This window comes from Coregonus lavaretus, assembly GCF_964263955.1.
Source record: "Coregonus lavaretus genome assembly, chromosome: 27".
NCBI lineage: Eukaryota > Metazoa > Chordata > Actinopteri > Salmoniformes > Salmonidae > Coregonus > Coregonus lavaretus.
In genome coordinates this window covers 35,688,042-35,713,466 of record NC_140014.1, presented here as the reverse complement: position 1 = coordinate 35,713,466, position 25,425 = coordinate 35,688,042, and the positions used below count along the sequence as shown (strand labels likewise).

Here is a 25,425-nt window from a genome sequence, read left to right as displayed (position 1 = left end):
GAGAGAGAGGAGAGGGAGGAAGAGAGGAGAGAGAGAGGAGGAAGAGAGGAGAGAGAGAGAGAGGAGAGAGGGAGGAAGAGAGGAGAGAGAGAGGAGGAGAGAGAGAGAGGAGAGAGGAGGAAGAGAGGAGAGAAAGAGAGAGAGGAGAGGGAGGAAGAGAGGAGAGAGAAAGAGGAGAGGAGGAAGAGAGGAGGAAGAGAGGAGAGAGAGAGAGAGGAGAGGGAGGAAGAGCGGAGAGAGAGGATAGGGAGAGGAGAGAGAGAGAGAGGAGAGGGAGAGGAGGAAGAGAGGAGAGAGAGGAGATGGAGGAAGAGCGGAGAGAGAGGGAGGAGGAGAGGGAGGAACAGAGGAGAGAGAAAGGAGAGGGAGGAAGAGTGGAGAGAGAGAGAGGAGAGGGAGGAAGAGTGGAGAGAGAGAGAGGAGAGAGAGCGAGAGGAGAGGGAGGAAGAGAGGAGAGAGAGCGAGAGGAGAGGGAGGAAGAGAGGAGAGAGAGAGAGAGGAGAGGGAGGAAGAGAGGAGAGAGAGCGAGAGGAGAGGGAGGAAGATAGGAGAGTAGAGGGAGGAAGAGAGGAGAGAGAAGTGAAAGTTAGGGAGCGAAAGAGTGCTGGCAGATGGACAGCATCAGCGACCACACAGTGAAGCGAGTCACTATGTTCTTCCGATGGCAGTCCTCCTCTCCTCTTGTCATGTTCCCATGAGCCCGTTGTCATGGTAAAGGCAGTCAAGCCTGCTGTACATAACATATCCCACAGGCAGCTGTGTCTCCTCTCAGATATTTTCCCTCCAGTCTTGTTGTGTCCTAGCTATTGTGATGACCTCTCATCTGTGTCTGTGTAGTTAGTCCCTGTTGTTTGACTATTGTAATGTTGTTGTTGTTTAGGTTGAGTGCTTAAGGGAGCTGAGCTCCTGCCCCACTATTCTTAATGTAGCCCATTCATCTCCAGCCTAGGTGGATTTATTCACAGGGAGAGATGCAGAGACGTGTTGTTTAAACTCTTGTGGTTTGGAATGTTTCACAGTAGTATCACAGTAGGCCCATGTTGACAGGATTTCTCCAACCTTTACCTCTAATCACCGCTAGCCTTTGTTACCTGTACCTATGGTACTGAGAGTGTACAGACCTGTTTAACGGAACAGCATGTCAGGCAAGGTGGTTCTACACTGAACAGAAATATAAATGCAACATGTAAAGTGTTGGTCCCAGCTGAAATAAAAGATCCCAGAAATGTTCCATACGCAAAAAAAGCTTATTTTTCCACAAATGTTGTGCACAAATTCGTTTACATCCCTGTTACTGAGCATTTCTCCTTTGCCAATATAATCCATCCACCTGACAGGTGTGGTATATCAAGAAGCTGATTAAACAGCATGATCATTACACAGGTGCACCTTGTGCTGGGGACAATAAAAGGCCACTCACAACACAATGGCACCATCTTCAGTCATGTGAAATCCATAGATTAGGGGCTAATTTATTTATGAACAGTAACTCAGTAAAATATTTGAAATTGTTGCATGTTGCGTTCATACTTTTGTTCAGTGTACTAAATATACCCACCAACACCACCCCCACCACTACCCAAGTCAGAATGGCTCAATGTGTTACTGTGCATATGTGTTTAGCTCAGTAAGGCTGTTACACTACATCCATCCTCCTTTGCCCCGAGCCCACTTCATCCTGTATTCTCTCATTCTTTTCTTCACTTCATCCCCTCCCTCGCTTTTTACCTCTGGTACAGCTGTTAACTTCTCAACGACCTCTTGTCCGGTCATAGATCACTTTATTCTTACTGTTTGTTTCATTCGTCTCTGGTGGGTTACCAGTTAAAATGCTCATGTTGATGACTTCTAGCTATACTACTGTCTCCTAGCATTCCTCTCCTCTGCCTGTCTGTTGTAAACCTCTGTGCTGTTCTGTCCATACGTTACTGTAATGTAGCTCCACTCTAGGATGGAGGGGCTCAACAATGACCACAGAGGCCATAGCAGGACCTACGACTTGCGAGTAACTACCTCTCCCTCTCCCTCTCCCTCTCCCTCTCTCTCCCCCCCTCTCCCTCGCCCTCTCTCCCCCTCTCCCTCTCTCCCCCTCTCTCTCTCTCTCTCTCTCTCTCTCTCTCTCCCTCCCTCTCCCTCTCTCTCTATCACTCACTCTTTCCTCAGTAGCAATCTATGTATTCTTCTTCCATACGTTCTCTCCTTCTTTGAGTAGCTGTATGGTGTGCTGGTGGAATCTTTGGAGTTTCAGTAGTAGTCTTTTCCTCTCAGCTCATCCTCCGTTCTGTGTTTCTGTTTCTGTCTGTGTTGGTGTTTCAGTAGTGCTGGTCCTTTTTGAGTTGTGGTTGGTTGGTTGTTCGATCTCGGTCATACTGTGTGTGCTGTAGTAGAGAGGGTATCTGACTGTCTGTTGCACCAGGTCCTAGCTAGCCCATGTGTCACTGTCCCCCTAGGCCAGGGGCATTGGGTGTCAGAGGTGCCAGCTAGGGGTTCCTACATACTGCAGTGTTATATGCACCTGTAGAAGACAGCCTTACTACTGAGATGTGAAGCGAATTACACCTCCAAAACCAACTCTAAGCCAAGGCTATAGTTCTAGGACTTAAGCCCACATGGGGTACAGTCAATGAAGCATTGGCCCTTAACCATCCCCACCTCCCCACCCTCCTACCCAATACACATGCTCTGCTCAGCCAGACTAAACAACTGTCCTTGGCCTAAATCCTCATCCTATCTATTATTAATTGCCATTCATGTTCTGAGGATTGTTTTGATTGCGATTGACTTTATGTTCTGCATTAGTAGTTGATGGATATGTAGAATGTAGATGACCATTCCAATCTGTTGGAGCCAGTGTGTGGAATGATTTGATCCTTTCTGGACAGAGGCTGCTATTCCCATTGTGGTCTCACCCCAACCATTTCTTTCTCTCTTTTTCCTCCATTTCTTCTTTCTCTCTCTCTCTTTATCTATCCCTATCTGTCTGTAGGTTCAGTCGCGGTGTGGCAGCAAAGAGAACATCCTGAGGGCTAGTAAGTTATTTCATTGAGAATTTCAGTGAGTACGCTCACATACGCGTTTGTGTGTGTGTGTGTGTGAATGTGAAAGAGGACTATTCTCTCCATCACACTCCTTTCATCTCTCTCCTGTCTCTCTCTCTCTCTCTCTCTCTCTTTCTGTCCATCAGGTCACAGTGCAGTGGACATCACCAAGGTGGCTCGCCGGCACCGCATGTCTCCCTTCCCCCTCACCTCCATGGATAAGGCCTTCATCACTGTACTGGAGATGACCCCCGTGCTCGGCACTGAGATCATCAACTACAGAGGTGGGTCAGACGGATGGACTGACTGACAGAAAGAGAGATAGAGGGACAAACAGACAGAGTGACTGACGGAAAGACAGACAGGCAGACAGACAAACAGACGGACAGAAAGCTCAGTCATACCCGTGTCACTGGACACGTCTTCCTTTCAACCCCTAACATCAGTCATACCGCACACTCTGCCTTCACTACTATCTGTAGTTGTACTATACTTATGTTGACTCCACACCCTCTCTATACCCCTGACCTTCTGTCTGTAGTTCCCTTTACCTACTGTCTGTAATACTCTGTCTGTCTGTCTGTAGTTCTCTGTCTGTCTGTCTGTCTGTAGTACTGTCTGTCTGTCTGTCGTAATGTCAGTCAGTCAGTCAGTCTGTCTATCAGTCTGTAGTAATGTCAGTCTGTCTGTAGTACTGTCTGTCTGTATCATATGTGTGGTGAGCCCATGATGTTTCTGTTCCTACAGCTGTTCCACCTGGCCCAGATGCTCTCCATTCCACCCTGTCTATCGGTCTGTCTGAGTCCCCGCCTACCTACCTGCCTGTTCTCATCTCTCGTTGGCTTGATTGTTGATTGATTGCTTTGCTAGCCAATAAACAGCACACACCTCTTGATTGTTGAGTAGGTAGCCAATTAACAGCACACACCTCCTAACCATCCAAACCTTTGGGCAAGGGAGTCCCCCAGACCCCACATTGATGGGTCCATGTTTTGACTTCACATAGGTCAACTTCAGGTGCTAAGGCTGCTTGTTTACACCAAGTGAGCTGTAGATTATAAAGACGTACTTGCCAGTACATTTTACACCATGAATAGAGGTCTGTAAACTAGCTTCAGATAGCATTGGCCCATGGCTCTCTAGAATAGGGAACATTATCACCCATACATAACATTATCATGGCTCTCTAGAATAGGGAACATTATCTCCCATACATTAAATTATCATGGCTCTCTAGAATAGGGAACATTATCACCCATACATAACATTATCATGGCTCTCTAGAATAGGGAGCATTATCTCCCATACATGACATTATCATGGCTCTCTAGAATAGGGAACTATCACCCATACATTACATTATCATGACTCTCTAGGATAGGGAACGTTATCACCCATACATGACATTATCATGACTCTCTAGAATAGGGAACATTATCTCCCATACATGACATTATCATGGCTCTCTAGAATAGGGAACATTATCACCCATACATGACATTATCATGGCTCTCTAGAATAGGGAACATTATCACCCATACATGACATTATCATGGCTCTCTAGAATAGGGAACATTATCACCCATACATGACATACACAAGTCCAGAATGATAACCAGGTCCATAATGTATTTCTGTCTCCATCCATCGTCTTATTTTCTCTGCCAACACTGACTGAGAGCAGTGTCTTGTCTTGTGCATGTTGAATGACTGTCATGGCCAAAGTCACCTTGCTGCCTGCAGTGTGTTACTGTTGGGTATATTTATGGCTTCTGTTCTGTGTCTATGGGTTCTGTTCTGTGTCTATGGCTTCTGTTCTGTGTCTACGGCTTCTGTTCTGTGTCTATGGCTTCTGTTCTGTGCCTTGAATTCTAAATAAATCACAGACAGTGTCCCAGCAAAGCACCCCCACACCATAACACCTCCTCCTCCATGCTTTACGGTGGGAACTACACATGTGGAGATCATCCGTTCACCCACACCGCGTCTCACAGAGAAAGTGGTTGGAACCAAAAATCCAGACCAAAGGACAAATTTCCACCGGTTGAATGTCCATTGCTCGTGTTTCTTGGCCCAAGCAAGTCTCTACTTCTTATTATAATATAATAATATATAATATGCCATTTAGCAGACGCTTTTATCCAAAGCGACTTACAGTCATGTGTGCATACATTTTTACGTATGGGTGGTCCCGTGGATCGAACCCACTACCCTGGCGTTACAAGCGCCATGCTCTACCAATTGAGCTACAGAGGACCACCCATGGTGTCTTATAGGGCTCTCATGAGGACCGCCACAGGAATGGAAGACCCATAGTTTCTTAGCAGCAATTTGACCATGAAGGCCTGATTCACATATTCTCATCTGAACAGTTGATGTTGAGATGAGTCTGTTACTTGAACTCTGTGAAGCATTTATTTGGGCTGCAATTTCTGAGGCTGGTAACTCTCTAATGAACTTATCCTCTGCAGCAGAGGTAACTCTGGGTCTTCCATTCCTGTGGCGGTCCTAATGAGAGCCAGTTTCATCATAGCGCTTGATGGTTTTTGCGACTGCACTTGAAGAAACTTTCAAAGTTCTTGAAATGTTCCGTATTGACTGACCTTCATGTCTTAAAGTAATGATGGCCTGTCGTTTCTCTTTGCTTATTTGAGCTGTTCTTGCAATAATATGGACTTGGTCTTTTACCAAATAGGGCTATCTTATGTATACCCCCCCTACCTTGTCACAACACAACCCATTGGCTCAAACGCATTAACAAGGAAATAAATTCAACAAATTAACTTTTAAGAAGGCACAACTGTTAATTGAAATGCATTCCAGGTGACTACCTCATGAAGCTGGTTGAGAGAATGCCAAGAGTGTGCAAAGCTGTCATCAAGGCAAATGGTGGCTATTTGAAGAATCTCAAATATAAAATATATTTGGATTTGTTTAACACTTTTTTGGTTACTACATGATTCCATATGTGTTATTTCATAGTTTTGATGTCTTCACTACTTTTCTACAATATAAAATAAAGAAAAACCCTTGACTGAGTAGGTGTTCTAAAACTTTTGACCGGTAGTGTAAGTATTCAGAAATTTTGCTACAAGACTCAAAATTGAGTTCAGGTGCATCCTGTTTCCATTGATCATCCTTGAGATGTTTCTACAACTTGATTGGAGTCTACCTGTGGTAAATTCAGTTGATTGGACATGATTTGGAAAGGCACACGCCTGTCTATATAAGGTCTCACAGTTGACAGTGCATGTCAGAGCAAAAACCAAGCCATGAGGTCGAAGGAATTGTCCGTAGAGCTCAGAGACAGGATTGTGTCGAGGCACCGATCTGGGGAAGGATACCAAAACATTTCTGCAGCATTGAAGGTCTCCAAGAACACATTGGCCTCCATCATTCTTAAATGGAAGAAGTTTGGAACCACCAAGACTCTTCCTAGAGCTGGCCGCCCGTCCAAACTGAGCAATCGGAGGAGAAGGGCCTTGGTCAAGGAGGTGACCAAGAACCCGATGGTCACTCTGACAGAGCTCTAGAGTTCCTTTGTGGAGATGGGAGAACCTTTCAGAAGGACAACCATCTCTGCAGCACTCCACCAATCAGGACTTTATGGTAGAGTGGCCAGACGAAGCCACTCCTCAGTAAAAGACACATGACTGCCCGCTTGGAGTTTGCCAAAAGGCACTTAAAGACTCTCAGACCAAAGACCAAACAAGATTCTCTGGTCTGATGAAATCAAGATTGAACTGTTTGGCCTTAATGCCAAGTGTCACATCTGGAGGAAACCTGGCACCATCCCTACGGTGAAGCATGGTGGTTGCAGCATCATGCTGTGGGGATGTTTTTCAGCGGCAGGGACTGGGAGACTAGTCAGGATCGAGGCAAAGATAAAAGGAGCAATGTACAGAGAGATCTTTAGTGAAAACTTGCTCCAGAGCACTCAGGACCTCAGACTGGGGGCGAAGGTTCACCTTCCAAAAGGACAACAACCCTAAACACACAGCCAAGACAACGCAGGAGTGGCTTCAGGACAAGTCTCTGAATGTCCTTGAGTGGCTCAGCCAGAACCTCGACTTGAACCCGATCGAACATCTCTGAAGAGACTTGAAAATAGCTGTGCAGCAACACTCCCCATCTAACCTGACAGAGCTTGAGAAGATCTGCAGAGAAGAATGGGAGAAACTCCCCAAATACAGGTGTGCCAAGCTTGTAGCGTCATACCCAAGAAGTCTCAATGCTGTAATCGCTGTCAAAGGTGCTTCAACAAAGTACTGACTAAAGGGTCTGAATACTTATATAAATGTGATATTTCAGTTAAAAAATATATATAAATTAGCAACAGTTTCTAGATTGATGAGGGAAAACAACAATTGAATACATTTTAGAATAAGGCTGTAAAGTAACAAAATGTGGAAAATGTCAAGGGGTCTGAATACGTTTGGAAGGCACTGTATTGGAGGTGGTTGGGGAAGTGTAGCACGCGTGTGAGCAACAACCACGGACCCTAACCTGCGCGGACCCCGGCAGTCCCCGGTGGAGCAGACCCCGGCAGTCCCCGGTGGAGCAGACCCCGGTGGAGCAGACCCCGTTAATCCCATTTGGCCCCTGAGTGGTGCGGACTGGAAAAAGCCCTTTTACTTTATCATAGCCACCACAGGAGGAGCGCCAAAGCAGGAGAGGAGAGCTGGGTGCTTGGCTGGGGTCCTGGTTGCCACCACAGGAGGAGCGCCAAAGCAGGAGAGGAGAGCTGGGTGCTTGGCTGGGGTCCTGGTTGCCACCACAGGAGGAGCGCCAAAGCAGGAGAGGAGAGCCGGGTGCTTGGCTGGGGTCCTGGTTGCCAATCATGTTAATGCCTCCTCCTCCCTGGCGTCCTGGCATCACACAGGTCAGTGATGTCATCAGTGACGTCATGGGTGATGCCATCCCTCCCTCCTCTCCAACTCGACACCACCACCCCACTAAAAAAAAAGAAAAAAAAAAAGAACGCCTGCCAGAGTGCCCAGAGTGCCCACTGCCCAGGCCATGGCAGACAGGGTCTCTGTTGGGTGTCTTGGGGTACATGACCGGGGGACACAGGAGAGGCTCCAGTCTCCTCTCTCTTCACTCCACTGGGTAATTTCACCTCCTGACCACTAAGGGGTGATAGAGGTTCTCAGGCTAGGTCCATGGGCTGTAACATCTTCAGTGTGTAGGGACACTTTTCTGATGCAGTGAAAATAATCCAGAACCTAGAATAATGAAGTAAGCTTTATGCGACATCTTTTTGAGTGCAAACCAATTACACCATTTTGTTTGTCTAAATTGACGGGTTTTACGCCCCAGCCAAGCTTCTGGGAGAGCGCAATGGTTTTGTGTGTTCAGTTGTCTTACGTTCCATGGGGACTTGTGTGATGTTATTAACCAGCTACAGATGTCTTGTCAGTCAGCTTGGCAGTGGTGAGGCGCTCCGCTCCCTGTATATTCTGTGTATTCGTCTGTTTCCATAGATACCTCTGTATTAATCTGTTTGTATAAAAGGGATGATCTAAATTATATTTAGCTGCTCATCAGATGTTATTTTAGAGCATTAAGTCTCCTCTAATCAACCTTCAACAGAGGAGAAGCCTTCTCTCTCTCCCGCTCTTTAGTTATCTGTCTCTTCATTATCTCTCTCTCTCTCTCTCTCTCTCTGTGTCTCTCACACACACACATCTCGCACACACCAAACAATTGATTCCCATTCAAAATCCTATTTTCCCTAACCCTACACCTCAACCTAACCCTAATTCTAACCCTAACCCTAAACCTAACCCCTCCTTGTGAGGAGTGGCACAATGTCCCCACTTGTCAGAATGTTCCTTGTTTTACTATCATTGTGAGGACTTCTGGTCTCCACAAGGATAGTAAAAAGCACACACAAACTCACAGTCTTTCTCTATCTTCATTAGTCTCTTTCTCGCTCCCTCTCTCTCTCCCTCTATCTCTCTCTCTCTCTCTCTCTCTCTCTCTCTCTCTATCTCGCTATCTCTCTCTATCTCGCTCTCTCTCTCTCTCTCTCTCGCTCTCTCTATCTCACTCTCTCTCTCTCTCTCTCGCTCTCTCTCTTTCTCTCTCTCTCGCTCTCTCTCTCCCTCTCTCGCTCTCTCTCTCCCTCTCTCTCTATCTCGCTCTCTCTCTTTCTCTCTCTCTCGCTCTATCTCGCTCTCTCTCTTTCTCTCTCTCTTTCTCTTTCTCTCTCTCTCTCTATCTCCCTCTCTCTCTCTCTATCTCCCTCTCTCTATCTCGCTCTCTCTCTATCTCGCTCTCTCTCTTTCTTTCTTTCTCTCTCTCTCTCTCTCTCTCTCTCTCTCTCTCTCTCTCTCTCTCTGTTCTTCCTGGCTCTGTTTTCTCTTCTTTCATGTGCTGAGAGTGAGCTCCCCGCTCTCTCTCCAGAGATGCCTGTCTCTGCTTGCCTGTGTGTGTGCGCGTGCATGTAGGAGAGTAAGTAATAAGTAGCTCCTCTGCGTTAGCGTCAGAGCTAGCTAGCATCAGAGCTAGTTAGCGTCAGAGCTCGTTAGAGTCACATTGTCACATTCGGCTCCCCCCTCTCTCTCTGTCACTCACATATAGCAAGGGTTTCATGTGATGTAGGCCTTTCTGCGTGTCTGGCTTTAGTCCTCTTCACATTCAACAACAGCTACTCAACACCATCATCTGTCTCTGTGCTGTTGTCAACAGATTGTGACAGCATGGTTATAACTTCTCTGGCCTATCCTCACTGCACTGCACACACAAACACACACACATCAACCAAAACATAGTACTCCTAAGATGTATGTGTGAAATTACAACCTTTTTCCTCCTCTCTGTTTCTATCTCTCTCCCTCTTTCTCTTTCTCTCCCTCTCTCTCTTTCTCTCCTGTCTTTATCCTATTCTATCCTACTCTTCTAGATGGGATGGGTCGAGTCTTAGCTCAGGACGTCTACGCCAAAGACAACCTGCCTCCATTCCCTGCATCAGTCAAAGATGGCTACGCTGTGCGAGGTGAGACGCCAGGACTAGTGGGTGTACAGTTCAGTAGTTTGAGAGATTACAAACTTTTCTTGTTTGTTTTGTGTGAGTTTGACCCTTGCAGCTTGTTTTCAGAAATAGAGGTATTACTGTTCACTCTCTCACCATCCCTCTCTCTCCCCTTCTATTTCTCTCACCATCTCCATCCTTCCCTCGCTCTCTCTGTTCCTCTCAGCGGCCGACGGTCCTGGAGATCGCTTCATCATTGGGGAGTCACAGGCAGGACAGCAGGTGAGCTCCTTACAGTTTGTGAGCCCTGATATTTTGGAATATTGCTCCCTCCCTCTGTGTGTCTCAGTGTATTCCCATGGGCTATCCTGCCATGTGGAGCTACACAGGTCACTGGCTCAGCTGTGATTACAATACACTATACAGAGACAGACCCTGTCTCTCTCTCTCTTCCTCTACACAGACCCTGTCTCTCTCTCTCTTCCTCTACACAGACCCTGTCTCTCTCTCTCTTCCTCTACACAGACCCTGTCTCTCTCTACCTCTACACAGACCCTGTCTCTCTCTTCCTCTACACAGACCCTGTCTCTCTCTCTCTTCCTCTACACAGACCCTGTCTCTCTCTCTACTCTACACAGACCCTGTCTCTCTCTCTACTCTACACAGACCCTGTCTCTCTCTGTACTCTACACAGACCCTCTCTCTCTCTTCCTCTACACAGACCCTGTCTCTCTCTCTACTCTACACAGACCCTGTCTCTCTCTACTCTACACAGACCCTGTCTCTCTCTCTACTCTACACAGACCCTGTCTCTCTCTCTCTTCCTCTACACAGACCCTGTCTCTCTCTCTCTTCCTCTACACAGACCCTGTCTCTCTCTCTACTCTACACAGACCCTGTCTCTCTCTCTACTCTACACAGACCCTGTCTCTCTCTCTCTTCCTCTACACAGACCCTGTCTCTCTCTACCTCTACACAGACCCTGTCTCTCTCTCTACTCTAAACAGACCCTGTCTCTCTCTCTACTCTACACAGACCCTGTCTCTCTCTCTACTCTACACAGTCCCTGTCTCTCTCTCTCTTCCTCTACACAGACCCTGTCTCTCTCTACCTCTACACAGACCCTGTCTCTCTCTACTCTACACAGACCCTGTCTCTCTCTCTCTGTACTCTACACAGACCCTGTCTCTCTTTCTCTACTCTACACAGACCCTGTCTCTCTTTCTCTACTCTACACAGACCCTGTCTCTCTCTCTGTACTCTACACAGACCCTGTCTCTCTCTCTACTCTACACAGACCCTGTCTCTCTCTCTGTACTCTACACAGACCCTGTCTCTCTCTCTACTCTACACAGACCCTGTCTCTCTCTCTACCTCTACACAGACCCTCTCTCTCTCTCTCTCTCTCTCTCTCTCTCTCTCTCTCTCTACCTCTACACTGACCCTGTCTCTCTCTACATTAAACAGACTCTCTCTCTACAACACTCCACTCTGCTTTCTGGATTAAATACATAATAATACATTTCAATAGTACATTTTAGAATTCTCACGTAGCCTCCATATGGACACACAGACTCCACTATGGACACTCAGCCTCCACTATGGACACTCAGCCTCCACTATGGATACACAGCCTTCACTATGGACACTCAGACTCCACTATGGACACTCAGCCTCCACTATGGACACTCAGCCTCCACTATGGACACTCAGCCTCCACTATGGATACTCAGCCTCCACTATGGACACTCAGCCTCCACTATGGATACACAGCCTCCACTATGGACACTCAGCCTCCACTATGGACACTCAGCCTCCACTATGGATACACAGCCTCCACTATGGACACTCAGCCTCCACTATGGACACTCAGACTCCACTATGGACACTCAGCCTCCACTATGGACACTCAGCCTCCACTATGGACACTCAGCCTCCACTATGGATACTCAGCCTCCACTATGGACACTCAGCCTCCACTATGGATACACAGCCTCCACTATGGACACTCAGCCTCCACTATGGACACACAGCCTCCACTATGGACACACAGCCTCCACTATGGACACACAGCCTCCACTATGGACACACAGCCTCCACTATGGACACACAGCCTCCACTATGGACACTCAGCCTCCACTATGGACACTCAGCCTCCACTCTGGACACTCAGCCTCCACTATGGACACACAGCCTCCACTATGGACACTCAGCCTCCACTATGGACACTCAGCCTCCACTATGGATACTCAGCCTCCACTATGGACACTCAGCCTCCACTATGGACACTCAGCCTCCACTATGGACACTCAGCCTCCACTATGGATACTCAGCCTCCACTATGGACACACAGCCTCCACTCTGGACACACAGCCTCCACTATGGACACAGACTCCACTATTGACACTCATGTTCAATAGAAAATTGTATTCAGTCGATTTCTGATGATTAAACTTCCCAATTGAAATGTTGATAACACTACTTCATGCCGGTAGTTATAATCTATTATGATGCGGGTATAATGCCTTGAAAGATATGTCATAAGCATGTTTAACACCTTTATAATGTCCAACCTGCATGTGTGTCTCTGTAGCCGACCCACACAGTGATGCCAGGCCAGGTAATGAGGGTGACAACGGGGGCTCCTATCCCCTGTGGGGCGGATGCTGTGGTGCAGGTGGAGGACACAGAGCTTCTCCGAGAGTCTGACGACGTGAGTCAACACCCAACTTCTATTCTTCTCTCTCTCTCTCTCTTCACCTCTCTCTCTCTCGCTCTCTTTCTCTCTTCACCTTGCTCTCTCTCTCTCTCTCTCTTCACCTTGCTCTCTCTCTCTTCACCTTGCGCTCTCTCTCGCTCTCTCTCTCTCTCTCTTCACCTTGCTCTCTCTCTCTCTCTCTCTCTCTTCACCTTGCTCTCTCTCTCTCTCTCTTCACCTTGCTCTCGCTCTCTCTCTCCCATCTCCTGTGGCAACTTGCTGACCCCCTCTCAATTTATTTCAATGAACTTTATCGGCATGGAATACACTTATACAAATACATTACAATAACATACAATATGTCTCTCTCCTCTCTGTTCATTAATTATTTCTCCACTTCCTCTCTCCTGTCTCCAGTATCTCCTCTCCACAAACTGACAGCCTTTCTGTATTGTACATATAGACTTACTCATCTGCCAATAGTACAGAATGTACTGTATCTTCTTCATTAACTGCTCTGTTTGTCATTGCAGGGCACAGAAGAGCTGGAGGTGCGGATCTTGGTACAGGCACGCCCTGGACAGGACATCAGGTGAGTGAGAAGTTTAAGGTTGTACCAGTCAGGACTGATGGGGTCAATTTCATTTAAATCCAGTAAATTCAGCAAGTAAACTGAAATTCCAATTCCAGTTTTCCTCAATGCTTTTCTGTAACAGAACTGTACCACTAGTGCTGAGCGATTAACCATTACATAAATATATATATTCCATTCCGTATTTTTTTCGGTTACTAAACATTCCATTCCATTTACTTTGTTTTTTTGTGAGCCCAACGCGGCGTTACTCTAGAGAGAAATCAAATCATTCACAAGAGAAATCAAGTTCAGAACCATGTGGGACGCTGGGCTGAAGGGAGTTGTAGTTTTCATCAAGCAAATATTCAACCTAGTTCAGCGCAGAAACGTGGTGATTAACTACAATCTTCAAATCAAATCAAACTTTATTTATACAGCACATTTTAGACATGGAATACAACGCAATGTGCTTAACAGGAAAAAAAACGAAAAATGAAAATAATCGCTGAAATATTTACTACACATCAAAAGTAAGATAAAAACAAAAGCATGACAAAAACTGAACGACTAAAAAGCACCCTGAGGAAAAGTAAAGCTAAAAAGACGCGATCTCTTTTAAATATGTCAACAGTTTCGAACCCCCTCAGGTTCTCTGGCAGGTTATTCCAGAGGCTGGGGGCATAATAACTAAAGGCTGCCTCTCCATTCCTCTTGGTCCTAGGCTTTGGGACAGTTAAAAGGCCAGTGCCAGAGGACCTGAGGGACCTACTGGGTACATAACTTAAAAGCATTTCTGACATGTATTGGGGTGCACCATCGTGGATTGATTTAAAAGGCAATAGAAGAATCTTAAAATTAATTATAAAACTCACAGGCAGCCAGTGACCATAATCCATTGTGCTTGTTATTTCTGTCGCCTGTTCTTTCCAGCTTGGACAGAGATGGATACACTTTTACGCCTGCTATGTTAGGTTAGATACACACAGACCGCATAGACCGCATGAGAGAGGTATGTACACAACACAATGGTGAGAGAGAGGGGATAGAGACCGTTGGTGAAAGTATACCATATCTACGTTGAAGAACTAGTAAAATGATTTGGTCAGACAGCTCTGCAGCATACTTAGGCAGACTAGCCTAGCTAAATAGGATGACTAAAGACAGTACAGTATGGGGAGCACCGAGATAATGTTGTTTGGCTGGCTGGCTGCTGCTGCTGCCTGAGCAGAGATGCGATGATGACTTTAAGGAATACATTTAAAAATGATGTAATATACACAACTGCAATATTTTATTTTTTCAGAGTAATTTCCTATTTTTCTATTATTGTCTACCCAATGTGAACCTGACAGAGACAATGGAATATTTTAAATGTTTTGGCAATTGAATGTTCACTATTTTTGGCTTTGGAATTACCATTAAAAAGCTCTAAAATAATTGTACATTTACATTTTAGTCATTTAGCAGACACTCTTATCCAGAGCGACTTACAGTTAGTGCATTAATCTTAAGATAGCTAGGTGGGACAACCACATACAGTGCCAGAAAGTATTCATACCGCTTGACTTATTGCACATTTTGTTGTGTTACAGTCTGAATTCAAAATTGATTAAATATATTTTTTCTCACCCATCTACACACAATACCCTATAATGACAAAATGAAAACATGTTTTTAGAAATGTTAGCAAATGTGTTGAAAATAAAATACAGAAATATCAAATTTACATAAGTATTCACACCCCTGAGTCAATATATGTTAGAATCACCTTTGGCAGCGATTACAGCAGTGAGTCTTTCTGGGTAAGTCTCTAAGAGCTTTGCACACCTGGATTGTACAATATTTGCCCATTATTCTTTTCAAAATTCTACAAGCTCGGTCAAATTGGTTGTTGATTATTGCTAGACAACCAATATCAAGTCTTGCCATAGATTTTCAAGCAGATTTAAGTCAAAACTGTAACTCGGAACATTCACGTGCCTTGTGTTATTGTGCTGTTGAAAGGTGAATTCATCTCCCAGTGTCTGGTGGAAAGCAGACTGAACCAGGTTTTTCTCTAGGATTTTGGCTGTGCTTAGCTCTATTCCATTTCTTTTTATCCTGAAAAACTCCCCAGTCCTTAACAATTACAAGCATACCCATAACATGATGCAGCCACCAGTATGCTTGAAAATATGGAGAGTGGTACTCAGTAATGTGTTGCATTGCATTGGCCCCAAACATAACACTTTGTATTCAAGACAAAAAGTGAATTGCTTTGCCACATTTTTTGCAGTGTTACTTTAGTGCCTTGTTGCAAACAGGATGCATGTTTTGGAATATTTTTATTCTGTATAGTCTTCTTTTCACTCTGTCAATTAGGTTAGTACTGTGGAGTAACTACAATGTTGTTGATCCATCCTCAGTTTTCTCCTATCACTGCCATTAAACTCAGTAACTGTTTTAAAGTCACCATTGGCCTCATGGTGAAATTCCTGAGCGGTTTCCTTCTTCTCCGACGACTGGGTTAGGAAGGACGCCTGTATCTTTGTAGTGACTGGGTGTATTGATACACCATCCAAAGAGTCATTAATAACTTCACCATGCTCAAAGGGATATTCAATGTCTGCTTTCTTTTCTCTTTTTTTTACCCATCTACCAATAGGTGTCCTTCTTTGCAAGGCATTGGAAAACTTCCCTGGTCTTTGTGGTTGAATCTGTGTTTGAAATTCACTGCTCGACTGAGGGACCTTACAGATTATTGTATATGTGGTGAGGTAGTCATTAAAAAATCATGTTAAACTATTATTGCACACAGAATGAGTCCATGCAACTTATTATGTGACTTGTTAAGCACATGTTTATCTCTCTCTCTCTTCACCTTGCTTTCACTCTCTAAGGACGAGTCAACCAGCACTCTCTCTCTCCCATCTCCTGTGGCAACTTGCTGATCCCCTCTCAATTTATTTCAATGAACTTTATCGGCATGGAATACACTTATACAAATACATTACAATAACATACAATATGTCTCTCTCCTCTCTGTTCATTAATTATTTCTCCAATTTTCTCTCAAACCTCTCTCCTCTGTCTCCAGTATCTCCTCTCCACAATCTGACAGCCTTTCTGTATTGCATATATAGTCTTACTCATCTGCCACAAACCTCTTCCTGCCAATAGGACAGAATGTACTGTATCTTCTTCATTAACTGCTCTGTTTGTCATTTTTATTCCAGAACTTATTTAGGCTTGCCATAAAAAAGGGGTTGAATTGTGTATTCACTGTGAATACTTATTGACTCAAGACATTTCAGCTTTTTATTATTTTTATTAATTTGTTTAAAATTGGTGGTCCTCTGTAGCTCAATTGGTAGAGCATGGCGCTTGTAACGCCAGGGTAGTGGGTTCGATCCCCGGGACCACCCCTGCGTAAAAATGTATGCACACATGACTGTAAGTCGCTTTGGATAAAAGCGTCTGCTAAATGGCATTAAAAAATAAATAAAAATAATAAATAATATTGAAAAACATAATTCCACTTTGACATTATGGGGTATTGTGTGTAGGTCAGTGACCAAAAAAATCTAAATTTAATCAATTTTAAATTCAGGCTGTAACACAACAAAAAGTTGGAAAGATTCAAGGGATGTCAATACTTTCTGTATCAGTCGTAGTAAGGACATTTTTCCTCAAAGTAGCGATCAGCAAAGTCAGAGCTAGTAAAAAGGAAAAGGGAGTTTGAAATGATTTTTGTTTTTAAACATATAGTCACGGTTCCCAATTCTCCTCTTTAAAAAGAACAGACTGTTATAGTTACTGAGTACTCCTTTAACCCTTACTAACCGGTCTTTAGGTTTTACTTCTCACTGACTTCTTTTGTCAGTACTGCTATTGGTTGGTTCGTAGATACAGTACTATGCTACAGTACTATTTTAATGTGCTTAGTGTAGATGAATTAATCACCATAATTATTTTTTAACCGAACCAACCTCAAAAAGCACTAATAGCTCAGCACTATGCATCACACAGCCATGTATACAGTATCTGAGTACCTGACACTCACATAAATCTTGAGGTAGTACTAGGGTTATGGTGACCGTATTACCGCCACACCGGCGGTCACGAGTCATGAAGGCAGTCAAATTCCACGTGACCGTAGTACCAGTACTGTGTCTCTGGCACTCACCCAGCCCCATCTGTCTCCCCTCCCTTCAGGCCTATAGGTCATGATATAAAGCGTGGGGAGTGTGTCCTGTCCAAGGGAACCCACATGGGCCCCTCTGAGATCGGCCTGCTGGCCACCGTAGGAGTCACTGAGGTGGAGGTGCAGAAGTTCCCAGTGGTGGCTGTCATGTCCACTGGCAACGAGGTGAACACACACATATACATGCACACATATTTTGCCATCTCTCATGGTGTCTTTAATACCCGGGTTTGGGGTGGCAGATAGCCTAGAGGTTAGAGAGGCGAATAGGACATCAACCGATTGTCGGTTTGAATCCCGGGTCTGACGGGAAAATCTTGCAGGATGTGAGACGGTTTCCTGTAGACAATGAACAATAAAGTAATGTTCTTCTTTGCGTGCGTGTGTGTGCGTGTGTGCGTGCGTGTGCGTGTGTGTGCGTAGCTGTTGAACCCAGAGGATGACCTGCACCCAGGGAAGATCAGGGACAGTAACAGATCTACACTGCTGGCCACCATTCAGGAACATGGCTACCCTACCATCAACCTGGGCATCGTCGGAGACAAGTCAGTCAACAACATTCAATCATAACCCTCAGTAACAATGGCTTCATCTACCCTCCTAGAAAACATTGGGCTGGTTTCCTGGACACACATTAACCCTAGTCCTGGACTAAAAGCATGCTCAATGGAGAATCTGAAAGTGCTTTTTAGTCCAGCACAAGGCTATAATCTGTGTCTGGAAAGCTATAGATTAATCTACGATCAGAAAGATGGGAGGGTATGAACTGTGACCCGTGACCTTTCCCCTACAGCCCAGACGACCTCCTTAACGCCCTGAACGAGGGCATCAGCCGTGCTGACGTCATCATCACCTCAGGGGGTGTGTCCATGGGAGAGAAGGTAAGATTATATAAAACTTATTAGAAGTTAAAAAAGAATAAGGTAATGAGGTGTGAGGCAGCGAGCTCATTTAGATATATTGTAGAGCTAAGTAAATTCCATAATGGCTCGGGAGTAGGGGCTAGTGGCATTGTCCTTTGTCAGATGGCATCATTCTAACACGACACGCAGTTGAGACAATTGGGCTAGGGGTGGAGTTTGGTCTCTATGTTGAACCTCAAGTACTGTGCATCTTGCTACACTCTGCTGTCCCCTGCTGTTCTGATCCAGCTGTTACTTCTGCTGTTCTGATCCAGCTGTTATTCCTGCTGTTCTGATCCAGCTGTTACTCCTGCTGTTCTCATCCAGCTGTTACTCCTGCTGTTCTGATCCAGCTGTTACTCCTGCTGTTCTGATCCAGCTGTTACTCCTGCTGTTCTCATCCAGCTGTTACTCCTGCTGTTCTGATCCAGCTGTTACTCCTGCTGTTCTGATCCAGCTGTTACTCCTGCTGTTCTGATCCAGCTGTTACTCCTGCTGTTCTGATCCAGCTGTTACTCCTGCTGTTCTCATCCAGCTGTTACTCCTGCTGTTCTGATCCAGCTGTTACTCCTGCTGTTCTGATCCAGCTGTTACTCCTGCTGTTCTGATCCAGCTGTTACTCCTGCTGTTCTGATCCAGATGTTACTCCTGCTGTTCTGATCCAGCTGTTACTCCTGCTGTTCTGATCCAGCTGTTACTCCTGCTGTTCTCATCCAGCTGTTACTCCTGCTGTTCTGATCCAGCTGTTACTCCTGCTGTTCTGATCCAGCTGTTACTCCTGCTGTTCTCATCCAGCTGTTACTCCTGCTGTTCTGATCCAGCTGTTACTCCTGCTGTTCTGATCCAGGATGTTACTCCTGCTGTTCTCATCCAGCTGGTTTGGCTGACCTTACTGCTTAGCTGAATTCTTTGCTTCTCTCTGGGTTTTCTGCTCCAATTACCTCTGTTATTGGATCACACATGTATACCTCACCCTCAGACAGACATGGAAACGTGTCAGTGGAGATAATCAAAGTTTCAGTTTAAACCCACTGACTCGATAAGAAGTTTAACACTCCTATGACAACTTCTTCCTCAACATCAATATAATAAAAGGAACTTTATAATTTAATTTAATTCAATTAACTTTATCGGCATGAAATACACTGTAAATACAACACAATAATATACAATGTATCTCTTTATGTTTCAGGACTACCTGAAGCAGGTGCTTGACATTGACCTCCACGCCCAGATCCACTTTGGACGGGTCTTTATGAAGCCAGGGTGAGACATTTCTTTAAAAATATACATTAAGCTACCAAAGTTTAGAGGGATATGTCTTTTTAATTCATAAAGTGAGGATGGTTTAGGAGAGACGGATAGTGAATCTTGGTTCGTCTTCTGTTCTCTTCTCTTAGTCTCCCCACCACGTTCGCCACTGTAGACATTGACGGGGCACGGAAACTGATATTTGCCCTACCAGGTATGTGTTTATGAGATCTGCATGTGGTGTACTGTATATACAGTATCTGTTGTTTGTGTGTAGGCCCGTAAATGTTGTTGTTGAGTCTTAGGACTGGCAGGGGATCGCCGGCCTTGACTGAGATCTCAGACACACATCTGTGTCTCTGCTCTGAGTCCAAAACACCACCATTTAACAACCAAATATATGTTTCCCTGAGAGAAACATGTTATTAATCCAGCAGCATGCCCTCAGACAGAGATAATGTTTCTCTTTAAACACACTCCCCTTTCAGTTTCTACAGCATCCTGGAACAAAACTGCCTTCCTTCCACAGCAGCAGTTTTTTTCCCGATTGATCATTTACATTTTGTATCTGAGTTGTCGTTTGTATTATAAATATGTTCGTGTGAGGGAATGTTTTATACCAGCCCTCCAAAACCGTGCTCCTATGTTTTACCTCAGACCCACCCAGCTATAAACATCAAACCTCAGCCAGCCCAGACCCTTATGCACACCAAACCTGAAATTTGACCCCTATTTGACCCACCCAACCAACCAAAAAGCCCTGCTGTCAGCAACCTCTTGTCCTTCTACTCTCCCAGCCCCCCCTGTACCTCGACCTCTCCATAGCCCCCAGCAGGCCCCCTTGCCTATGCCTGTCCTATTGCCTCCCCCAGCCCCCCTGCCTCTGCCCATCCTACGTATGTTCGGTGGGCTAGTCTGTGGCTGTGGTGACCGCCACTCTTTTTATATTCCTCCTTTAAGGTAATTTCACCTTCAGAGATACAGGCGCCATTCTCATCGACCCTGTCCCCGACAGTGAGGCAAGCAGGGTGCCCGTGCCACCGCCCCCGCGCGGAAGTAGGTGCTACCACCGTGGTTGACCGTACCGTTCAGTGTGCTCACTGCTCTCTACCTGAAAGCAAGCTTACTTCAACTGAGCTCAGAAAACGGAATTTAAACTGAAAATAGGAAAATGGTTTTTCTTTAAGTGCTTAACTGAAACTTGACCGAACTCAAATGATATGGGCTTAAAATTATCTCAAAATGCAAACTGGAGGCCAAATTAACCAAATTAACAAATGTACTTTTATTTAATTTTTGTGTCCCAAACTTTGGGCATGTTTGGACATGTTTGGGGGCATTTCTTTCTGTTTTTTTAGTAGTGATTAAGCTAAATAAGATCACTACACCTTTTAGTAAACCCAAACTTGAATCTTAACAAAATTATTAACATAAAATAAAGAGTTGTTCTTTTCTTATGTGATTTTCTGTTCTGTTTTCTGAGAGAGAAATATTGTTTTGTTTCTTTAACGTTTCTGTGGCGTTGCTGTTGGTTCTGTCGCGCCTCGTTCTGTTTCAGTGTCCTCCCGAGCCCCTGCCCCTGCGGATATCTTTCCCATGATTCCATGCTGTTGCTTGTTGTTGTGATTTGAGAGCGCTACTCACCCTTCCCCCTGCTGTTTCATTTTATTTGACCTTTTTTGACACCTCCCATCACCGCTGCTGGTTGGTGTAAAGAGAGAGCACTCACAAACTTTTCCCACTCTCCCCAAAGAGCGCTCACCCTCTTCTCCCACTCCCCTAAAGAGTGTACCCCACCAGTCCCTCTTCTGTGCACACCTAAAAAGGCAGAAGCGTACCTGTCTCAACTGTCTGCTTCCCCCAGCCCGGGCTCCCAGCCCAAGTCCCCAGCCCAAGTCCCCGTCCCAGCCCGGCCCCATACTGACAGGCCAGTGGGGTGAGAAGAGAACCACTCTGCTCTCTGCACTGAGCCCTTATCCTGTCCTACAGGGGCTGCCAGCTGGAGCATGTCAATAACAACAGTGCTCTTCCACCCCAACCCGTCCAAACCTTCCCTGGCCTATCCTGTCATCTCTCCCCTTAGCCCTCTGAACAGCGGTAATGTCACGTCCTTGTCGCCCTCTCATCCTCAGCCCCTCTCTCTCTGTTGGTCAGGTAACCCAGTGTCTGCGGTTGTCACCTGTAACCTCTTCGTCATCCCTGCTCTGAGGAAGATGCAGGGGATCCTGGACCCTCGGCCCACCATCATCAAAGCCAGGGTAAGTTAACAGCAGAGTAATATATATATATATATATTTTTTTTTTTTCATTAATTTTTTTACACATAGCTTTAATGCAAATACATTAGGGTTTAAAGTTGAGTGTGATGTCATCATTCTGCGCCCTGCTCTCTCCTGTGTGTGTAAACAGCTTTCCTGTGATGTAAAGTTGGACCCTCGTCCTGAGTACCACCGCTGCATCCTGACATGGCACCACCAGGAGCCTCTGCCATGGGCACAGAGCACAGGTATTATCACATACACACAATAGTTTGTCATCAGCACGTTTGCATGGAAAAAATGAATAAGGGAAAATGCGTATCAAAAAGTTGATCCTTGTCATGTTATTGGCTCTCTCTCTCTGTCTCCCCACCCTCCTCCCTCTCTCTCCCCCCTCTCCTCCCTCTCTCTCCCCCCTCTATCCCTCTCTGCCAACCCTCTCCTTCTTTCGCGCTCTCGCTCTGTCTCTCTCTTAATCTCTCTCTGTCTCTCTCTCTCACCCCCTACAGGAAATCAGATGAGTAGTCGACTGATGAGCATGAGGAGTGCCAACGGGCTGCTGATGTTGCCTCCTAAAACAGAGCAATATGTGGAGCTGCATAAAGGAGAGGTTGTGGATGTGATGGTCATAGGACGACTATGATGATGTCATCTTACGGGGACAGATAGATAGATAGGAAGAGAAAGTGGTGCATGTCCACATATCATAACTATTCTGTAATATGCAACGGCACAGCTAGTTTTTATTGATTTGGATAATAAAGTTAATCAAGTATAATTAATCAACATCTCGAACACAAAATAAATGAGTACATACATTGATCATGAAATCTGAATTTGAAAAGATTGTATTTCAAAGAAAGACAAAATGTTATACCTTTTAAAAGTGAAAATAATATATAAAACATAAGAGATTTATTCTGTAATATATTATTATTATAATATTATTATTATTAATATTATATTGTCATATTAAGCAACTCTGTTTCTCATTCATCCTCGCAATTGCTCTGTGTTTTCAACCCTAGAACTTATAGATAGATAGCAGTAGCATTTCAATAACAAGCTTTAGGTGCAAAGAAAACACACAAGAAAACTATTTTCTTATCTCACTAAAAAAAGATAGAAAATACATCTCTTGTTTTTGAACAAGGAAAACCCCTTGGAGATAATGTCAGAAGTCCCCCTTGGGCTGTGTCCTGATTCTCCACATGTACTCCCCGTCATTTTTAAAGGCATTGGATTGGTGAAGGTAGGCATTGGCTGGAGGGAGTTTCCACCGTTGCTAAATCCATGCAAGAAAGTATGCAGGAGTAGTGTGTAGAATCAGGATGGAGCCTTCGTGCTCTGGTTGATGGGAGTGTTTTCAGGGTCCTGAGGGTGCCTTTAGCTATCTTATCCCCTCCCTTTAGTGTTCTTCTTCTCTTCTATGCCTCATTATATGGGCTTTATTATGCCTCATAATGGCTTCACACATAGCTTTGCTTGTCGTTTATCTTGTGAGTCGTGTTTATGTGTGCAGTGCCAAAAGTGGTGGGCATCTTGGGCCAAAGGTCATAGGGTCATCATGATGAGACCTGGGCCTGTATTCATAAATTGGCTCAGAGTGGGAGTAGTGATCTAGGATCAGGTCACCCCCCGTCTATATAATCTTATTCATTATGATATTTTTTAAAACTAAATTTATCCTAGATCAGCACTCCTACTCCTTTATGAATACAGGCCTTGAAGGCGGAGAAAGGCAGCGAGTGGCCTGCCTGTGCCCCCTAGGCTGACTGTTTCCCCTAGCTGCCCCCCGACCCACTAGCTGCCCCCCAGGACCCCTAGTTGCCCCCCAGGCCCACTAGCTTGCCCCAGACCCACTAACTTCCCCCAGACCCACTAACTTCCCCCAGACCCACTAACTTCCCCCAGACCCACTAACTTCCCCCAGACCCACTAACTTCCCCCAGGCCCACTAGCTTCCCCCAGACCCACTAACTTCCCCCAGACCCACTAACTTCCCCCAGGCCCACTAGCTTCCCCCCAGACCCACTAACTTCCCCCAGACCCACTAACTTCCCCCCAGGCTGACTGTTCCCCCTAGTTGCCTACCATGCCCCCTAGCTGCTCCTCTGGCCCACTAGTTGCCCCCCATGCCCCCTAGCTAACCCTGAGGCCCACTAGCTGCCTCCCAAGCTGACTGTTCCCCCTAGCTGCCCCACAGGCCCACTAGCTTCCTCATAGTCTGACCTCACCTGGTACTGAAGTCCCACCCAGAGACATGTATATTCTTTCATATATCTAAATAAATGCCTCTGGTCCCACCCTACTCTACCAACACCGTCTGTCTCCCCCCTACCCTCATCCCTCCAGGACTGCTCACCTCACACATACTAGTACAGATACGTGCGCGGGAACTGGAGGAGGGAGGAAACTTTATTTAATTTGTTTCATAAGGAAGAAACAGCTTATTTAAAGTGCTGACTGCCTTTTTAACAGCTATTCAAACAATGTACAGAAAAATACATAAATACAAAAGAGTGATATTGTACAGATTATGGTGACCAGCACTCCTGACTAAATTAATGAAGCAATGGGGAGATATTGAACTCTGTACTATAAACGTTTTCTGTAATATTGTTGAAACTAATGAAAAATTAAAAATCCTTGATCATTATGTAAAACAATTTCTTCAGTCTCTTATTTATAAACTGACGTGTCCTCTGGGAAAAATAAAACGATTATATTTTATTCTATGCTACATAGAGAGTACATAAAATTATATTTATTTCTACAGCATTGGTCCTTGATTTGAGCAAAAAGCTTGGTTTGCGTAAAGAAACATCAAAAATTACCCTGTCACTTTATAGACGTAAAGCATAGACTGTATATATGTAAAGTCATCTTTCATTGGACAAGAGGGCATTGTTTAGGGTCCTGTGAGCAGCATTGTCCAATCGCGAACATTGTTTCATGCGCATGTATTGGGGCGCTGGAGAGCAAAGGAGACCCTTGACGTCTGAACAACCCTCGAGTTGGAAATGACTCTTAAGGCAAGGCTACGGGAGAGAGGATCTGGATTGATATTGTGGCACAAAGTTAGCAAAGTTTAGTATATAAAAAAATAATAATCAACTGATACAAAAAAACTGTGGAGTAATATTGGACTCGTCAATAAAGGATATATTCTCGACAGTGTTGCGGGAATAAAGTGAGTAGTTCTCTTCCGTTTCCTATGTATTTTGGAGTGGCATTGAATGCGACAGGTTGCCAGGGAAGAGCTAGTTAGCTAGCATTAGCTAGCGCGAGCTTTTAAAGTTTGTTCTACCTGTTGAACTAGCATAAGAGCATTTCACATCAGGTTGAACTAAAGCTGTTGATGTTTCAACTTCGTGGGATGACAACGAAATTGTGTATTTACTTGGGTAAAATTGTCACCGAATATCCCTTTCACTTTCCATCCAATGTCACAGCGGAGAATCGCAACGCAATGGCTAGCCACTGCTACAAGCTAGAAAGGCGGACTAGCTACTATTGCGTGTGTGAATTGTGGGTGCCTTAAT

The 25,425-nt window shown here is 45.1% G+C and overlaps 2 protein-coding genes across 6 annotated transcripts in view; both read left to right on the top strand.

Moving 5' to 3' along the window:
* Window positions 1-24,538, top strand: part of LOC311103180 (gephyrin-like) — a 97,141-nt gene extending 72,603 nt beyond the window's left edge. For 2 of the 4 annotated variants that reach the window (XM_084144730.1, XM_084144731.1), the window contains 15 exons: window positions 2,987-3,029; window positions 3,185-3,322; window positions 3,786-3,830; window positions 9,946-10,038; window positions 10,241-10,296; window positions 12,608-12,727; window positions 13,246-13,304; window positions 17,481-17,634; window positions 17,893-18,014; window positions 18,263-18,350; window positions 19,564-19,637; window positions 19,772-19,836; window positions 21,777-21,880; window positions 22,032-22,128; window positions 22,390-24,538. In XM_084144730.1, coding sequence (XP_084000856.1) covers window positions 2,987-3,029; window positions 3,185-3,322; window positions 3,786-3,830; window positions 9,946-10,038; window positions 10,241-10,296; window positions 12,608-12,727; window positions 13,246-13,304; window positions 17,481-17,634; window positions 17,893-18,014; window positions 18,263-18,350; window positions 19,564-19,637; window positions 19,772-19,836; window positions 21,777-21,880; window positions 22,032-22,128; window positions 22,390-22,523 — 1,392 coding nt within the window. In that variant the 3' untranslated portion in view covers window positions 22,524-24,538. The remainder of the gene's footprint in view (window positions 1-2,986; window positions 3,030-3,184; window positions 3,323-3,785; window positions 3,831-9,945; window positions 10,039-10,240; window positions 10,297-12,607; window positions 12,728-13,245; window positions 13,305-17,480; window positions 17,635-17,892; window positions 18,015-18,262; window positions 18,351-19,563; window positions 19,638-19,771; window positions 19,837-21,776; window positions 21,881-22,031; window positions 22,129-22,389) is intronic. The other 2 variants (XM_084144733.1, XM_084144732.1) reach the window with 1 other exon arrangement.
* A 318-nt stretch (window positions 24,539-24,856) lies between these two features.
* The window catches only part of LOC311102895 (protein PALS1-like), a 63,270-nt gene continuing 62,701 nt past the window's right edge, over window positions 24,857-25,425 (top strand). Inside the window, exon 1 of one of the 2 annotated variants that reach the window (XM_084144364.1) lies at window positions 24,857-25,073. The gene's annotated coding sequence lies outside the window, so the exon portion shown is untranslated. The remainder of the gene's footprint in view (window positions 25,074-25,425) is intronic. The other variant, XM_084144363.1, reaches the window with a different exon arrangement.